This window comes from Pleurodeles waltl, chromosome 3_1 (assembly GCF_031143425.1).
Source record: "Pleurodeles waltl isolate 20211129_DDA chromosome 3_1, aPleWal1.hap1.20221129, whole genome shotgun sequence".
Lineage (NCBI taxonomy): Eukaryota > Metazoa > Chordata > Amphibia > Caudata > Salamandridae > Pleurodeles > Pleurodeles waltl.
The window spans coordinates 373,687,775-373,701,405 of record NC_090440.1 but is presented as its reverse complement, the minus strand read 5'-3'; the positions used below and the strand labels follow the sequence as shown (position 1 = coordinate 373,701,405).

At 46.2% G+C, this 13,631-nt stretch overlaps 1 protein-coding gene across 1 annotated transcript in view; it reads left to right on the top strand.

Annotated features, from left to right (window-relative positions):
• Positions 1 to 13,631, top strand: part of FSD2 (fibronectin type III and SPRY domain containing 2) — a 382,625-nt gene that overhangs the window by 335,158 nt on the left and 33,836 nt on the right. Inside the window, exon 12 of the mRNA XM_069222558.1 lies at positions 2,659 to 2,835. Within this exon, the coding sequence (XP_069078659.1) occupies positions 2,659 to 2,835 (177 nt within the window). The remainder of the gene's footprint in view (positions 1 to 2,658; positions 2,836 to 13,631) is intronic.

Genomic DNA, 13,631 nt, shown 5'->3' with positions numbered 1-13,631 from the left:
GCCACACACACACCATTATTTCACAGATGGCTGAACACCACAAGATCTGCATGATATTACCATAGATCTATCGTAGGCAGTGTGGGGCTTGAATCTGTACATTAACTGAGAAAGTTTTATGGATGTGATTTTTCTTGCATTCCAAACAATGTATGGACATTCGCTACCCAACAGTTCTGGATCCTGTTATTATCGTCAACCGTGTTTTATATGTCATAATTACAATAAAGACATATTTTAAAAAAGAAGTAGAAAATGGAAGCTTCTGGCTACGCAGGTTAGTTGTTGGGAAATACTTCTTCATTGTAGTCTAGAAACGTATACGTTTGGTGGCGTTTCTGCATCTTTGGGCTAGCTGGTTCCACAGAGTGCATCCTGACATCACTTGATGTTTTATACACAGTCTTTCACACTACAGTATTGGCCATGATGCAAAATGATCTATATTGTGGGACATGTACATTGTTGTGATATTTGTATAGCACAAACATAGCTAAAAGACAGCAGAGCGCAGTGCGGGGTCAAAGGGAAGGAAATAGTCAATGAGTGATTGGAAAGAAAGCTGGGTTGTGAGAATGGACTGATACTTTATCATGGTGTGGTGATCTGAAAATAGGATGTCGTCATTTTTTTAATAAACTGGAGCAATGTTGGGCAGTACTGATGAATGCAGGGATGTTGATCCTGGGCACATAAACGAAGAAGGCTCGTTGACTTGTTTTTTTTTGCACTCCTTTGTTTTTGGTCTGATGGTGTCCCGGCTGTGAATGCTTTGTGAGCCACCAGAAATGGTGAGGTTATCAGCCAGATAGCTGCATTGCCAGTCATAATGGCTTGGCTGATGATGCACTTGGTTTTAAAGATGGTGCAAGGTGAATCGATGAGATTTCCTCAAGGTGGGACGTAGTCACCATCTACAACCCACGCAGCTTTACCTAAGTTCATAGGCACTATCTAGAATTGAACACCTTCCTGTTTCTCATATTCACTCTTGTATGCTACGAAACATGGTACTCCATTGTGGCCTTGGCCTAGAACCTGACTGCAGACATCCTTTCAACAGTTTGCTGGTGCCTGCTCTAGCTTATAGGCCTAAGCAGAATGCAGTATGTTTGACTGACATAACGGTTGAGTTGCGAAATCGGCCACTTTTCAACCACAGAAAATAAGAACAGATTTTTTTAAAGACCATCTGCAATGGTCTTTCCATATGTAGTTGATCTTTATAGGAAAATAGGGCCAGATGAATCAACAATGCCTTTTGCGAATCGGAAATAGCGATTTTTAATAAATCGCGGTATTTCTGATCCGCAAAATGCAATGTATCACATTTGCGAGTCGGTAATAGCGATTTCTTAAAAATCACAAATGCTATTACCGAATCGCAAATTGCGATACCGGCCCCCATTCCCCATTCTCATCTATGGGCTTGTCGGGCCTTATTTGCGAATATTTTGCATGTCCCAAATTGCAAATTCCTAACTGTAATTCGCAATTTTTGGAAATGCAAAGTCCAGGGTGCTGGGGGCCTTAGGCCCCCTCTGCTGCACCCCAAAGTATCTTTTTCAACAAGTAAGGTGCACACATGCCAAAAGGGCATCTGTGCTTTACATGTAAATTTTAAAAATGCAATTTAAATGCATTTTTAAAATATGCACATGGTTACCACCAAGTTCAACTTGGTGGTAAATAGCGATTCCTTAATGCCCAATTCGCATTAAGGAATTGCTTTTTACATGTTCTTTAGAAATCGCAAATAAGGAATCCTTTTTTGCGATTTCTTATTTAGAGAGTCGCAATTTGCGACTCTCTAAATAGGGTCACAATTTTAAGGAATCGCTACTTTAGCAATTCCTTAAAAAAAAATTCTGAATGCCTTTGACACATTCTGAAATGGCTTTTTGAATTCACAAATGGGCATTCGCACCGTTTGCGAATGCAAAAAACTTTGATATATCTGGCCCATAATCTCATCACGTGCTGGTAGGTTTCTGTGTGGAGATGATTTACTCTGACCCATTCTAAGCAGTGTTTTTTAATGGAAAAACCTTCCACATTGCCACGTTTTTGTGAGATAAATATCCTTCTGTGGCCATCTTCTAAAGGAGTTTCTACCGCATTGTCCGGAATTCCACTAATAGGAATGTTTCAACTGACTTTCCTTTTGGAAACGAATATTCTGCTGTCCCCAAATTGCTGCTATCCGTTCAACCAAGGCCTACGGTTCCATTCACTATACATCCTTTTCAAAAGAATCTAGAGACATTCTTCAACTCAGAAGCTTATCTTTGTAGGCTGCTCCAGTATGATTGCCATAAAACCAATCACATACCACGAGACACTCATACACAAACCTTAGATCGAGCTTGTTACATATTTGTAACATTATAACTCAGTTGCTGTGAGGCTGGCTCAGTGAGCTGCATATTTTCTACTGACAAAGGCAGTGCTTTGAAGGTCATGGTTTTGAATTATAGCAAGACAGACTCCACCTTCCATTATTTTGTAAATGGAGTAGCATAAATTACGAAATATTAACACCTCTTATTTTCTGTTCTTAGAAACGACAGATATTCAGAGTTAAGTGCTATGTAAAGGCAAATGTTTATTATTGGCTATTTTTTCCTAAAGAGTTAAAATATTCGCTATTCTTTATAGGTGCATTGCAGTTATGGGTAACTTAATCCCTGTTAGAGGAAGACATTACTGGGAAGTGGAAGTTGAAGAAAGCACTGAATACAGAGTTGGCGTGGCGTTTGAAGACACAAACAGAAATGGTTACATTGGTGCAAACAACACATCCTGGTGCATGAGGCACGTCGTCACTCCATCAAGGTGAGCAGAGTACATTTGTAAAACATTTAATGCAATGTTAGGAGTAAAATGTATTTCCGTGCATTAAAAAATGTATTACAAAGTATAAGCGTTATTGTGCGTTCTGTGCACTCAAATAGGATTTGTAATGAGGGTGTTTTATATTAACCGCAGTGGAAGCACTCTACTTAGGAAGCCACGTTTAGTTGTCTGTTAAACTTGATTTTCCAGTTTGGGGCGCTGGGGTAGTTGGTGTTACGCATCTAACTGCATAAAAAGTAGAGGTGGGTGAGCCAACAAATTAATAGGGAGAGCCGAGCCAAGGCTCTGGCTCGGCCCTAAGAGCCTCTGCCCGAGCCTGAAAAAGTTTCCATGAAAATCATGCAACTAGCATTTCGTAAAATACAATAAAATCTCTGCAAATTTTTGAAAAGTGTACTTTAACATGCAGAAACTTTGATATTAATGTGTCACATTATATCACTGCACTGAAACGTGCCACATTATATTACTGCACTGAAAGGTACATATTTAAAAACGATTGGGGCACATTTACTAAACTCTCACTCAGGTTTTGGTAGCAAGCAAGGTTGCTGCACTGTGTTGCCTCAAAGGGAGAGAACAGAAATGCTACATACTTACAAAGACATGGAGCATGTCTTCGCTCTCCTTGCGCTAGTGCCCTGTGTGCAGCCTTTTGACAATGTTAGCGCCCTTGCACCATAGTGCAAGGGTGCCTGAGTTACAGGCAGGATTGTTTTTGTAAAGGAAGAGGCACCTTCCTGCACAAAAGCAATCATTAGAGGCATTTTCCCCCTTAAAAGTAGAACGAAACAATAACAAGGAGAAATACAGTTATTTCTCCTCGTTACGCCTCTCTTGGGAAGCATAGCATGTTGAGGTATTCACAGGTTTACAAGCCTTTGTAAATCTGGCAGTGCGCCAAATTGCATGGGTGTATGCATGGGAACGCCCATTCTCCACCCACGGAGAACACCTCCCAAGCTGAAATGTAACGTAACACAGCACAAGCAACTGCCATGCATTACATTTATTTAGAAAGCCACGCAAGACCATGCAAATAAGGCCTTGTGTGGCTTTCTTAATATAGCTGAAGCTTTGCATTGTCCTTCTCTGTGTGACGCAAGGACAATGCAAAGTCTTCATAAGTATGGGCCATATTTTGTAAGCACAATCTTAGAACTATTCCTGTCCCCGCCCTGGTGATAATGCCATTAGTGAACTAAGAGGCAATTTCATTGTCATGTGGAGCCTGTATGTGACCCAGATTCTTATCAACAGTGCAACATTATAATCTATTAATTTAAACCCAATATGATTTGTACCACTCATATTCTGAAGTCACGTATTTGAAGGTACTTTCATATACAATAATGAAGAAAAAGGAGGTGGGTAATATAAACTATTTGCCTTAAGATAACACAATTTGGTTGAGGAGAGAATCCAAGATCAGCCCTATGTTATCTGGTTTCACGACCTACAAATCCACCAGTAAATGGATATTTTTTGTCTCTCCTTTTTACCTCAAATGTGAAAGCTTTCTTTTTAATTCTTTTTGCATTAAGGTAGAGCGATGGAAGTAGGACAGTTTGTCTCATTTTGGGCTTGGGGTTCCAGCAGGATCTCGAGCTGACCAGATCCAGGTATTTGGCTCAAGCTTGGCTCGAGCTTCCAGTTGTTGGCAGTTGAAAAACATTCAGAGTTGTCCTTTTTCGCACTGTATTATGAATCTTGCAAAATGTGCCTGTGCATATAAGCACTAACGTAAATTGCACTCCAAATGCTGTAGATAAATGCCTTTTTTGGGCAAAATGCAACATTTTAGTCATGCAGTTTGTTAAAAAGTGTGTATACTGGAGTACAAACTATGTTTTTTCAATGTTTAGTTTGACAAATGTGTCTCATTCAGCAAACAAATCATTTGTATGACAAACTATGAATTGTTAAAAGTATGGGTGATAGACCTGAGTGCCTCAGGGTGGTATTCACCCAAACATTTACCTAGTTGCCTCATATTTAGCTGATTTAATTTGTGTTCGCTTTAGGACTCTGAGCACTTTACCACTGCTCAGCAGTGCTAAAGTGCATGTGCTCTCTCCTCTAAATATGATTTGATTGGTACATCCACGTTTGGCATATTTAATATACTTATAAGTCTCTAGTAAAGTGCACTACATGTGCACAGGACCTGTACATTGTATTCTACTAGTGGGCCTACAGCACTGCTTGTGCCACCTAATCATTTAGCCCTTGAGTATATCTCAGGACTGCCATTGCATAGCCTGTCTGGGCGGTTTACACTGCCATGTCGGCTTGACATTTAAAAACTCTTGCCAAGCCTGAAACTCCCCTTTCATTGCATATAGGTCACCCCTGAGCTAGGCCTTAGGTAGCCCATAGGGCTATGTATTTAAAAGGCCAGCAATATACTTTTAAGTTTTACATAACCTGGTAGTGAAAAACTCCCAAATTTGTTTTTCACTACTGTTAGGCCTATGCCTCTCATAGGTTAACATTGGGGATTCCTTATTACATTTAATAAGCTGTAAATCCTAATTGAGAAGGAATAGCTATATAATGTGTGGTACCTATGGAATTGGATTAGGAAATCCTCTTTAATGATAAAGTCAGATTTATTGTTACAATTTTGAAAATGCCACTTTTAGCAAGTTGGCATTTTCCTGCTCTAAACCCTTTGTGCCTGCAGCCGGTCTCCAATAGACATCTGGGTTGGGTGACAGCTAGACCTTGTGCATTCCTTCTAGAAGGCCACACACAAAGGGAGCCTAGATGTGACTGATGGGCCATCAACATCCTGATGGACCATCCTGGGCAGGATGGGAGTGAGGAGCTGACACTGACATTTGAATAGGCAGTGACCTGCTTCAACACAAATGGCTGCGTAACTCCCTATAGTAAGTCCAGAGCAAGGGCAGGAAGAAAGGATCTCTGTCCACTTTAAAGACCCTTCTTTGAAGTCAGCTCCCCTTCAAAGGCAAAACTTGGTGTAAGCACTGAACCTCTGACCCTACCAAATCAGTTTCACTGCTGGACCCCTTGAGAACTCTGTCAGGAAGAAGGACTGCTGTGCTTCTACCAGGAACGCCACTCTTGACTGCTACTCTGGATGAACTTCTTTTCTGCTGTGCTGCATTGCTGCCTCCTGTCCTCTGCCCTGCTGAGGAAGGACTGGACCCATCTCACTTGAACCCAGAGTGACTCCCAGGGCTTTCTGGCTTGCCTCCTGTTCTTCTGAAGTCTCAGGGATACAAAAGACTTTGACTCTTAATCACCTATCACAACTGAGCCTTGCTTGCTGCAAGTCTTGCCCTGCCAAGTGGTGCCAACCCACTCCTGAGCCCTTGGATGTGGATATAAAGTGCTCCAACTGCCAGAACCCACACACCTTCATTGGAATCGGCTCATCTTTGCCTTTACATGAGTTGGAACCAGCACATCCTCGTCATTGCAGGGATCAGACCTGGCTTATTGGGCTTGGAACCAGTGCATCACCATCAGAATCCGCTGCATCTGAACCACTGCATTGCTGCCACTGCAGGGAGACGAACAACACATCCTCTTGACTATGCAAAGAAACCTGGAGCATCAGCTTAAGAAACGGAGCATCTCAGGACAGGCGCTACATCTTTGGAACTGGGGCAGAACATCAATGCATCATTTTGACTGCAAGATCAACACCTACACACCACTCATCTGCACCCAACATCTTACTGTTTTGACCAGGATCAAGGTACTTTTGTACAGTGGGCCTAGTGTGGACGCTGTTTCCAGCCCATGCTCCATTTCGGTCAGCCTGAACTCTTGACTTTGCCCCGGTCCAGCACAAACAGATAACCCCATAGGTGCTTATTGCTTCTAAGTCCTACTTTTACCTTTTAATATTTAAAAATTCATATCTTGATCTCTGTTTATTGGACTTTTATAGTTTTGGTCTGGTTTATTTATAAAAGTTAGTTTAGAGTCGTTTTGCTGTGTTTTCACTGTGTTACTGTTTGCAAAGTAGCACAAATACTTTACACATTGCCTCTTGAGTTAAGCCTGCTTGCTCGGGGCCAAGCTTCTAGAGGGTGAGCACAGGTTAATTTATGGTATGTGTCTGACTTAGCAGCACAAATAGATGATATACGGAGTGCTGAAACTTTTCAAACACTCACCCCAGTTGCATATCTTGGTTTTATCCATCATTCTTTTGCTCACCATGCCACGCTAGTTTGGACCCAGCCATATGCAAATCAGTCTTGATCCTGTTCCCCTTAGGAACAGTGCAGCCTGAACTGCCAGGGCAGGTCCTGCCTGGACAATAAACAAGAATCCTGGAACCGGTTTCAGGGTATCACCCCTCTTCAGCCAGGTTAACTTGAATGCAATGGCACAGTGAGCAAGGGACCCATGTCTGGGCATAACCTGACCACTTAGGTCGACTTTAGCAACACAAAAGGATGATGGAGAGTGTGCTGAAACTTTTCAAATACTCACCCCCAGTCACACATCTGAGTTTAATCCATCATTCTTTTACTCACCATGCCACCACAGTTTGCAAATCAGTCTCGATCCTGTAAGTGAATATAACTGGCATGGCAAAAGCCTCAACATAAGGCAACAGAAAAGAGCAAATCCCCTCCATTAGTCATGCAGAGTCCTAAACAGTGTGCCAGCAATTCCCATAGCATCTCATTCAGTGAGTGGTGGCCAGAAAGTGGGGGCTGTGGCTCCTTAGAGTGGAGGGGAAAGGCGGGAAGGATCTCGCTATCAACCATCACTCATTATTCCACCTAATATCTTCCACATGCAGGCACTAATCTACAACATTCCCAGATTTCTAGTCCTCATTGTTACGGTCCTGAGCTTCTCCCCTAGTCTTTTGAGGTACATCCACCCAACAGGTATCCCATGCGCAGCACCTGTTCGTCCCTGGGTGAGCTCGGTGCCAAGCTAGTAGACAGTATTGTATCTCCCTCCCCCAAGCGATCCAACATGTCACCCCAACGCTCCAGACCTCGCTCGGTATACACGTCCATTTGGAGCATTCAGAGTCTGCATTCTTCTACCACTGCCCATTCCAGAAAGTCAGTCTGCCATTTTCTTCATGTTGGAGGAGTCGGGCTGGCCCAGTGAATTGCAACATGCTGTCTTGCAGGTACCAGGCCCAGTTGGGCAAATCTGTACTGCAATTTCTTGCTTTTCTTAGGGAAAGGCAGTAGACGTAATAGGCAATGGCGCATTGTCAACTCCACCTTTACCGATGTCATTTTGCCCAACTCCCTTATGATCACAGTCTAGAAGGGATGTGCTCTCCTGCAGTCCCATATGACATGGCCAAATGTGGCCGGGATACGCACAGCGAGCAAATTCAGTGGGGTGCTTCAGGTAAATCCTATGTAGCTACTGCGGCATCAGGTATGCTCTTTGTAGGTAGTATAATTGTGCCAATTGAAACCTAGTGTAGGAAGCTGGCTCTGTGTATACTACATCAAAATGAGATATAGGCCCTCATTATGACATTGGCGGTAAATGGCACTGGCCACCAACATACTGCTGCAGTGGCGAATATCTGTTCGCCATATTATGACACACACACACCAATCCGACAGAATACAGCCACATACACAAATTCACCAGCCCAAAGGTCAGTGATAAAGTGGCGGTACCAACATCCATACCGTTACGCCAACAAAACAACGCCCATCACATTATGACCCACAAATCACCACAGCGGACATTCAACGGACACCCACATGCAAAACAGCACCACATTGGCCAATATGAAAAACACACACCTGACATTCATAGACACACCACACCCACAGCACTATAAAACACACACCCACATTACCCACAAACCTCTACGAATACAAATCATTGCCGCGAGGCTGACACCTAGACCACTGCAACAACTAGACACACACCACTTACACCCATACATCCCTCACGCACCCCACCACATTACTCAACACACTCCCACCAACACACACCACACAACACCCATGTCCCCACAGAGACACCCCCGTTTCACGGATGAGAAGTTAAGGGTCATGGTGGAGGAAATTGTCAGGGTAGAGCCACAGCTGTTTGGAGCACAAGTACAACAGATATCCATTGCAAGGAAGATGAAGCTATGGTGGAGAATCGTGGACAGGGTGAACGCCATGAAACAGCATCCAAGAACAAGGGACGACATCAGGAAGAGGTGGAACGACCTATGGGGAAGGTACGTTCCATAGCAGCAAGGCACCAGCTCGCCATACAGAGGACTGGCGGTGAACCCCCACCTCCTCCCCCACAGCTCACAGCATGGGAAGAGCAATTCTTAACAATGGTCATCCTGAGGGACTCCCTGGAGTAGCCGGAGAACTGGACACTGGTAAAACAATTACCACTTATCAGCTCCCATACCTGCATGCCATCTCACGCCCTCACCCTCACTTCCATCACTCCACCCCATCCCACATAATGCACCTACACATATGACTAACCACAATGCCAAGCCCTGCATGCTAATCCAATGCATGGACAGCTCTCACAGCCCTTCATGTACATCCATCACCAAAGCATGCACAGCATAGGGAAACTAACAATCCCACAATACATCACCATACATAAGCAAAAGGTGGCAGGGCAACACCAACAATAGAGGGGAAGCCAGGGATGTGCAATGTGTCACACACATGAAGCATAATATATCACTTACATCCCCACAGGTACCCCAGCCAATGTCAGCGGAGAGGAGGTGCCACAACTAACCAGTCCCCCAACCGAAGATGCCCCCAGTGATGACAGTAACCCTGGACTTCTTGATCTGGAAGACCTACCTGGTCTATCAGGGACCAGTGGACAGCCGGTCACCCAAACCCACTCACAGTCCACCACAGAGCCTCCCCCTTCAGTAACCAACACCACAGCACCCACCCCGTGTACCCACACCTCTATCCCCAGGACACTTCAATCAGCAGTGTGCCGACATGTACAGGGCCACACTTCATACCCAAGACAATCAGTGACCTGGGGTCAGTGGCAGTGGGCATACCGTTCAGGGGACAGAGGCACAGGCCAACAGGGACACTGGGAGGCCTGCTGTGTGCCAGGGGGAAGACAGGACCAGGGAACCGACTCTCCAGGAGGCACTTTCCGAGATCCTGGAAGCCTACCAACATTCCCAGGACACAATGGGCCAGATCCTTGACAATGTGCAGGAGAACAGGCAGCTGCAGGAGGGACAGTATCAGGGGATCAAAGAGGACTTGCAGGCCATTAACACCACTTTGACCTCCGTAGCAGGGGTGCTAGCAGACATGGCCAACATCATGAGGGAGGCAACAGCACATCAGCGGGGCCCCACCACTAGCTAGTCCAATGACCAGCCCTCCACTTCTGCTGCAGCTAGTGGGCAGAAGACCCGCCACAGGACCCACAGGCCACCAGCACCCCTCCCCCTGCAGAAGGTGAACCACCCCGCAAACGTTCCCTGCGACCCATACAGAAGCCAGTGGCACTTGCCAAGACCCTGCCAGGAAATTAGACTCTCCTGATTGTCCCCCTTGTGTCCCACTCAGTCACCTTGTCCACTTTGAACTGTTGTTGCTCCCCTTCCTATGGCCCCTTGGACACTGCACCTGTGCTACAAACAGACTGGAACAATACCCTGGACTGTCCTCCATCATCACCCCATTCCATTGCACTTTCCCCTCAATTTCTTAGCACTGCAATAAACACCCTGGAAAACAACTTGACTACTAGTATTTTATGGATTAAAAATGTGTATTTATGGAAACAGTCACATCTAGTGCAAATGAACTGTACACTGTGAGAGCATAGAAATAATGACATGTAGCTGGCTGTAGTCAACACATCAGTACACAGTTGTTATATTATCAACATCTGTAAAATGACAAACCATAGGTGACAGTAAGTTGAGATGCAAAGGAAGTTAATGCCATCATGATACATCCACACAGAATACACCAAAAGTCATAGGAATGTGCAGTTGCACTGTCTCACCTGTGTGTCATTGGAAGTACTGATGGATAACTGATGTTCTGTTGTCCTCATCCTAATCCTCAGCCTCTTCATCCTCACTATCCTCAGGCTCTACTGGTGCCACAGGGGCATCTCCAGTCTCATCCTCCTGCAGAAAAGGTACATGGCGTATGAGGGCCAGGATGTGCAACATGCAGCATGCCACTACTATCTGGCAGACCTTCTCAGGTGAGTAGCACAGGGATCCACCTGTCAGACAGAGGCACCTAAACCTGGCCTTCAGGAGGCCGAAGGTCCTCTCGATGACCCGTCTGGTTTGCCCATGTGCCTCATTATACCGTTCCTCAGCCCCTGTCCTGGCATTCCTCACAGGGGTTAGCAGCCACGATAGGTTTGGGTTGCCAGAGTCATCTGCAAGTATTGAGGGAGCACATTTAGCCTCATACAGTCCTATGGGGTTAACACCAGAAGACATACACTAACATACAGTGGGTGGGGACCAAGGCTCACCTATTAGCCAAACCTGTGCCTCTGTAGTTGGGCCATCACATTTGGGATGCTACTGTTCCTAAAAAAAAAATGCATCATGCACCAACCCAGGATTGAAGTGGGAGATGTACTGGTCAGCCAGGCACACCATCTGCACATTCAGTGCGTGGAAACTGTTGTGATTCCTGAACACCTGTTCATTCTGGCGGGGGGAACAAACACGATATGTGTACTGTCAATCGGCCCAATAATATTCACAGTGGCCAATTCTTCCACCTGGGGGAAAGAAATGTAGTTGCACATGTGTTTTACTAGGGCAGATAACACTCTTGCCAGCACGATTGAGAACATTGGCTGTGACATTCCTGCTGCCAAGCCCACTGTTACTTGGAAGGAACCAGTTGCCAAGAAATGGAGCACTGATAGAACTTGCACCGGGGGAGGGTCCCATTTGGATGATGGATAGATGAGATCAGGTCTGGCTCTAATTGGGCACACAGCTCTGTGATTGTGGCCCTGTCCAGTCTACAGGTGAGAATAATGTGCCTGTCCTCCAGTGTAGCGAAGTCCACCAGGGGTCTGTACATGGGGGTATGTCTTCACCTCCTATTCATCCACAGCGGTAGGTATCTAAAGGACACAAGAGTGAGTAGGCTGTCACAATTGGAACAATGGAACCACAACTGCAGTTTACTTGGTGCACTTATGTAATGGGACAGTGTTAATAGCGAGGTATGTGCCAATCTAATCTGTGACACAGTTTATGTCGATATGAATGTTCCTCCCCCCCCCCCGAAATGGCAACCGTCTGTCCCATATGTAGGAACAGGTGGAAGTGAGGTAATTCTGCCGACGTTGGGCGTCGTGGCGGAAGGCAGTCTTGCATCGCCGTGCAATTTCTCATTGGATAATATGGGGCTCTATGGAGTACAGTGGCCAATGGGGATCTGCGCTAGCGGTGACAGTGTACACTGCCGTAGACGTGACTGCCATTTTCAATCTGATTCTTCACTTGTTTCCTGACCTTCAACAGGAGAACACCTACACTCCATTTGCTGCTGTGACCTGTGTCTGGAACCTACCACGGCCTGTGTGTCCGGGGAAAGGGCCCCTGCCTTCCCTTCGGAGGAGTTGGAGCAACTGCTGGATGCGGTCCTACCCCAGTACTGACTGCTGTATGGGCAAACAGACCAACCGGTGAGTGCACGATGCATGTGGGAAGGATGCATGGAGATGTGTGTAAGCATCGTGTCATGGGGTGGGGGGAAAGTTTTGTGATGGTATACATGGTGTGCGCCAGGCGATGTGTGTGCCAATGGTGATGGAAACGGGTATGGTGGGCCATTTGTGTGACAGGCTGGACTGGTTGTTTAATGGTGTTCTCCTGTCTGTATCCTCTGCGTTCAGCGCCCATCAAAAGAAGGGATTATGGCATGCCATCACCAAGGATGTGCAGACCCTGGGGGTCTATGGCAGACGGAGCACCCACTGTCGGAAAAGGTGGGAGGACCTGAGATGCTGGACACGGAAGACCACAGAGGCCCAGCTGGGGATGGCCTCCCAATGAGGAAGGGGTGCCCATCGGAACTTGACCCCCCTGATGGTCCGCATACTGGTGGTGGTCAACCCTGAGCAGAATGGGCGCTTGAGGGAATCACAGCAGCCACAAGGGGGTGAGTACAGTGGGTATCATTACAAATTTTGGCAGGTGGGGTGGGATCCGGGTGGTGAATGTGAGTTAGTGAGTTAGTGCAATGTCTGGCTCCTAAGGCCAGGCCAGACATTGCAGCGAGGGTCATCTCTAGGGTAAAGGGTGTATATCAAATACAGGTAACCTAGCTTGTTAGCAGTCCATTTCAGGGAGGGCATCGTGGGCCTCAGAAGGGCTGCAGTTGGCGGTGTGTGGCCCTCATCTAGCCTTAACATCTAGCCGTGTCACTGGCAGAGCAATGCATAGTGCTTAAGCCTGTTCCCTGTGTTTGACGGTGCTATGTATGCCAACTATGGTGTGGGTGTAGTCATTGACCCAGTGTTTTCTTTGTCTCTCTCCCCCCATTTTTTTGTTCTGTCATCCTGTCCTTGTGTGCATCAGCATCATCTGGCGGAGGAGCAGGGGCTCAGGGAGCTGCATCCCACAGGACCCAAGAGGCAGAGTCCACCGACGCCGAGGGAACCAGTGGGATGGAGGGCGAGGGGAGCACCACGGCAGAGACAGGAGGTGACAACACAGTCTCAGATACCTCCTCCAGTGGGAGCTCCCTGGTGCTGGCGGACACCTTTGTGACCACCCCAGCTGCAGGTACAGCCGCCAC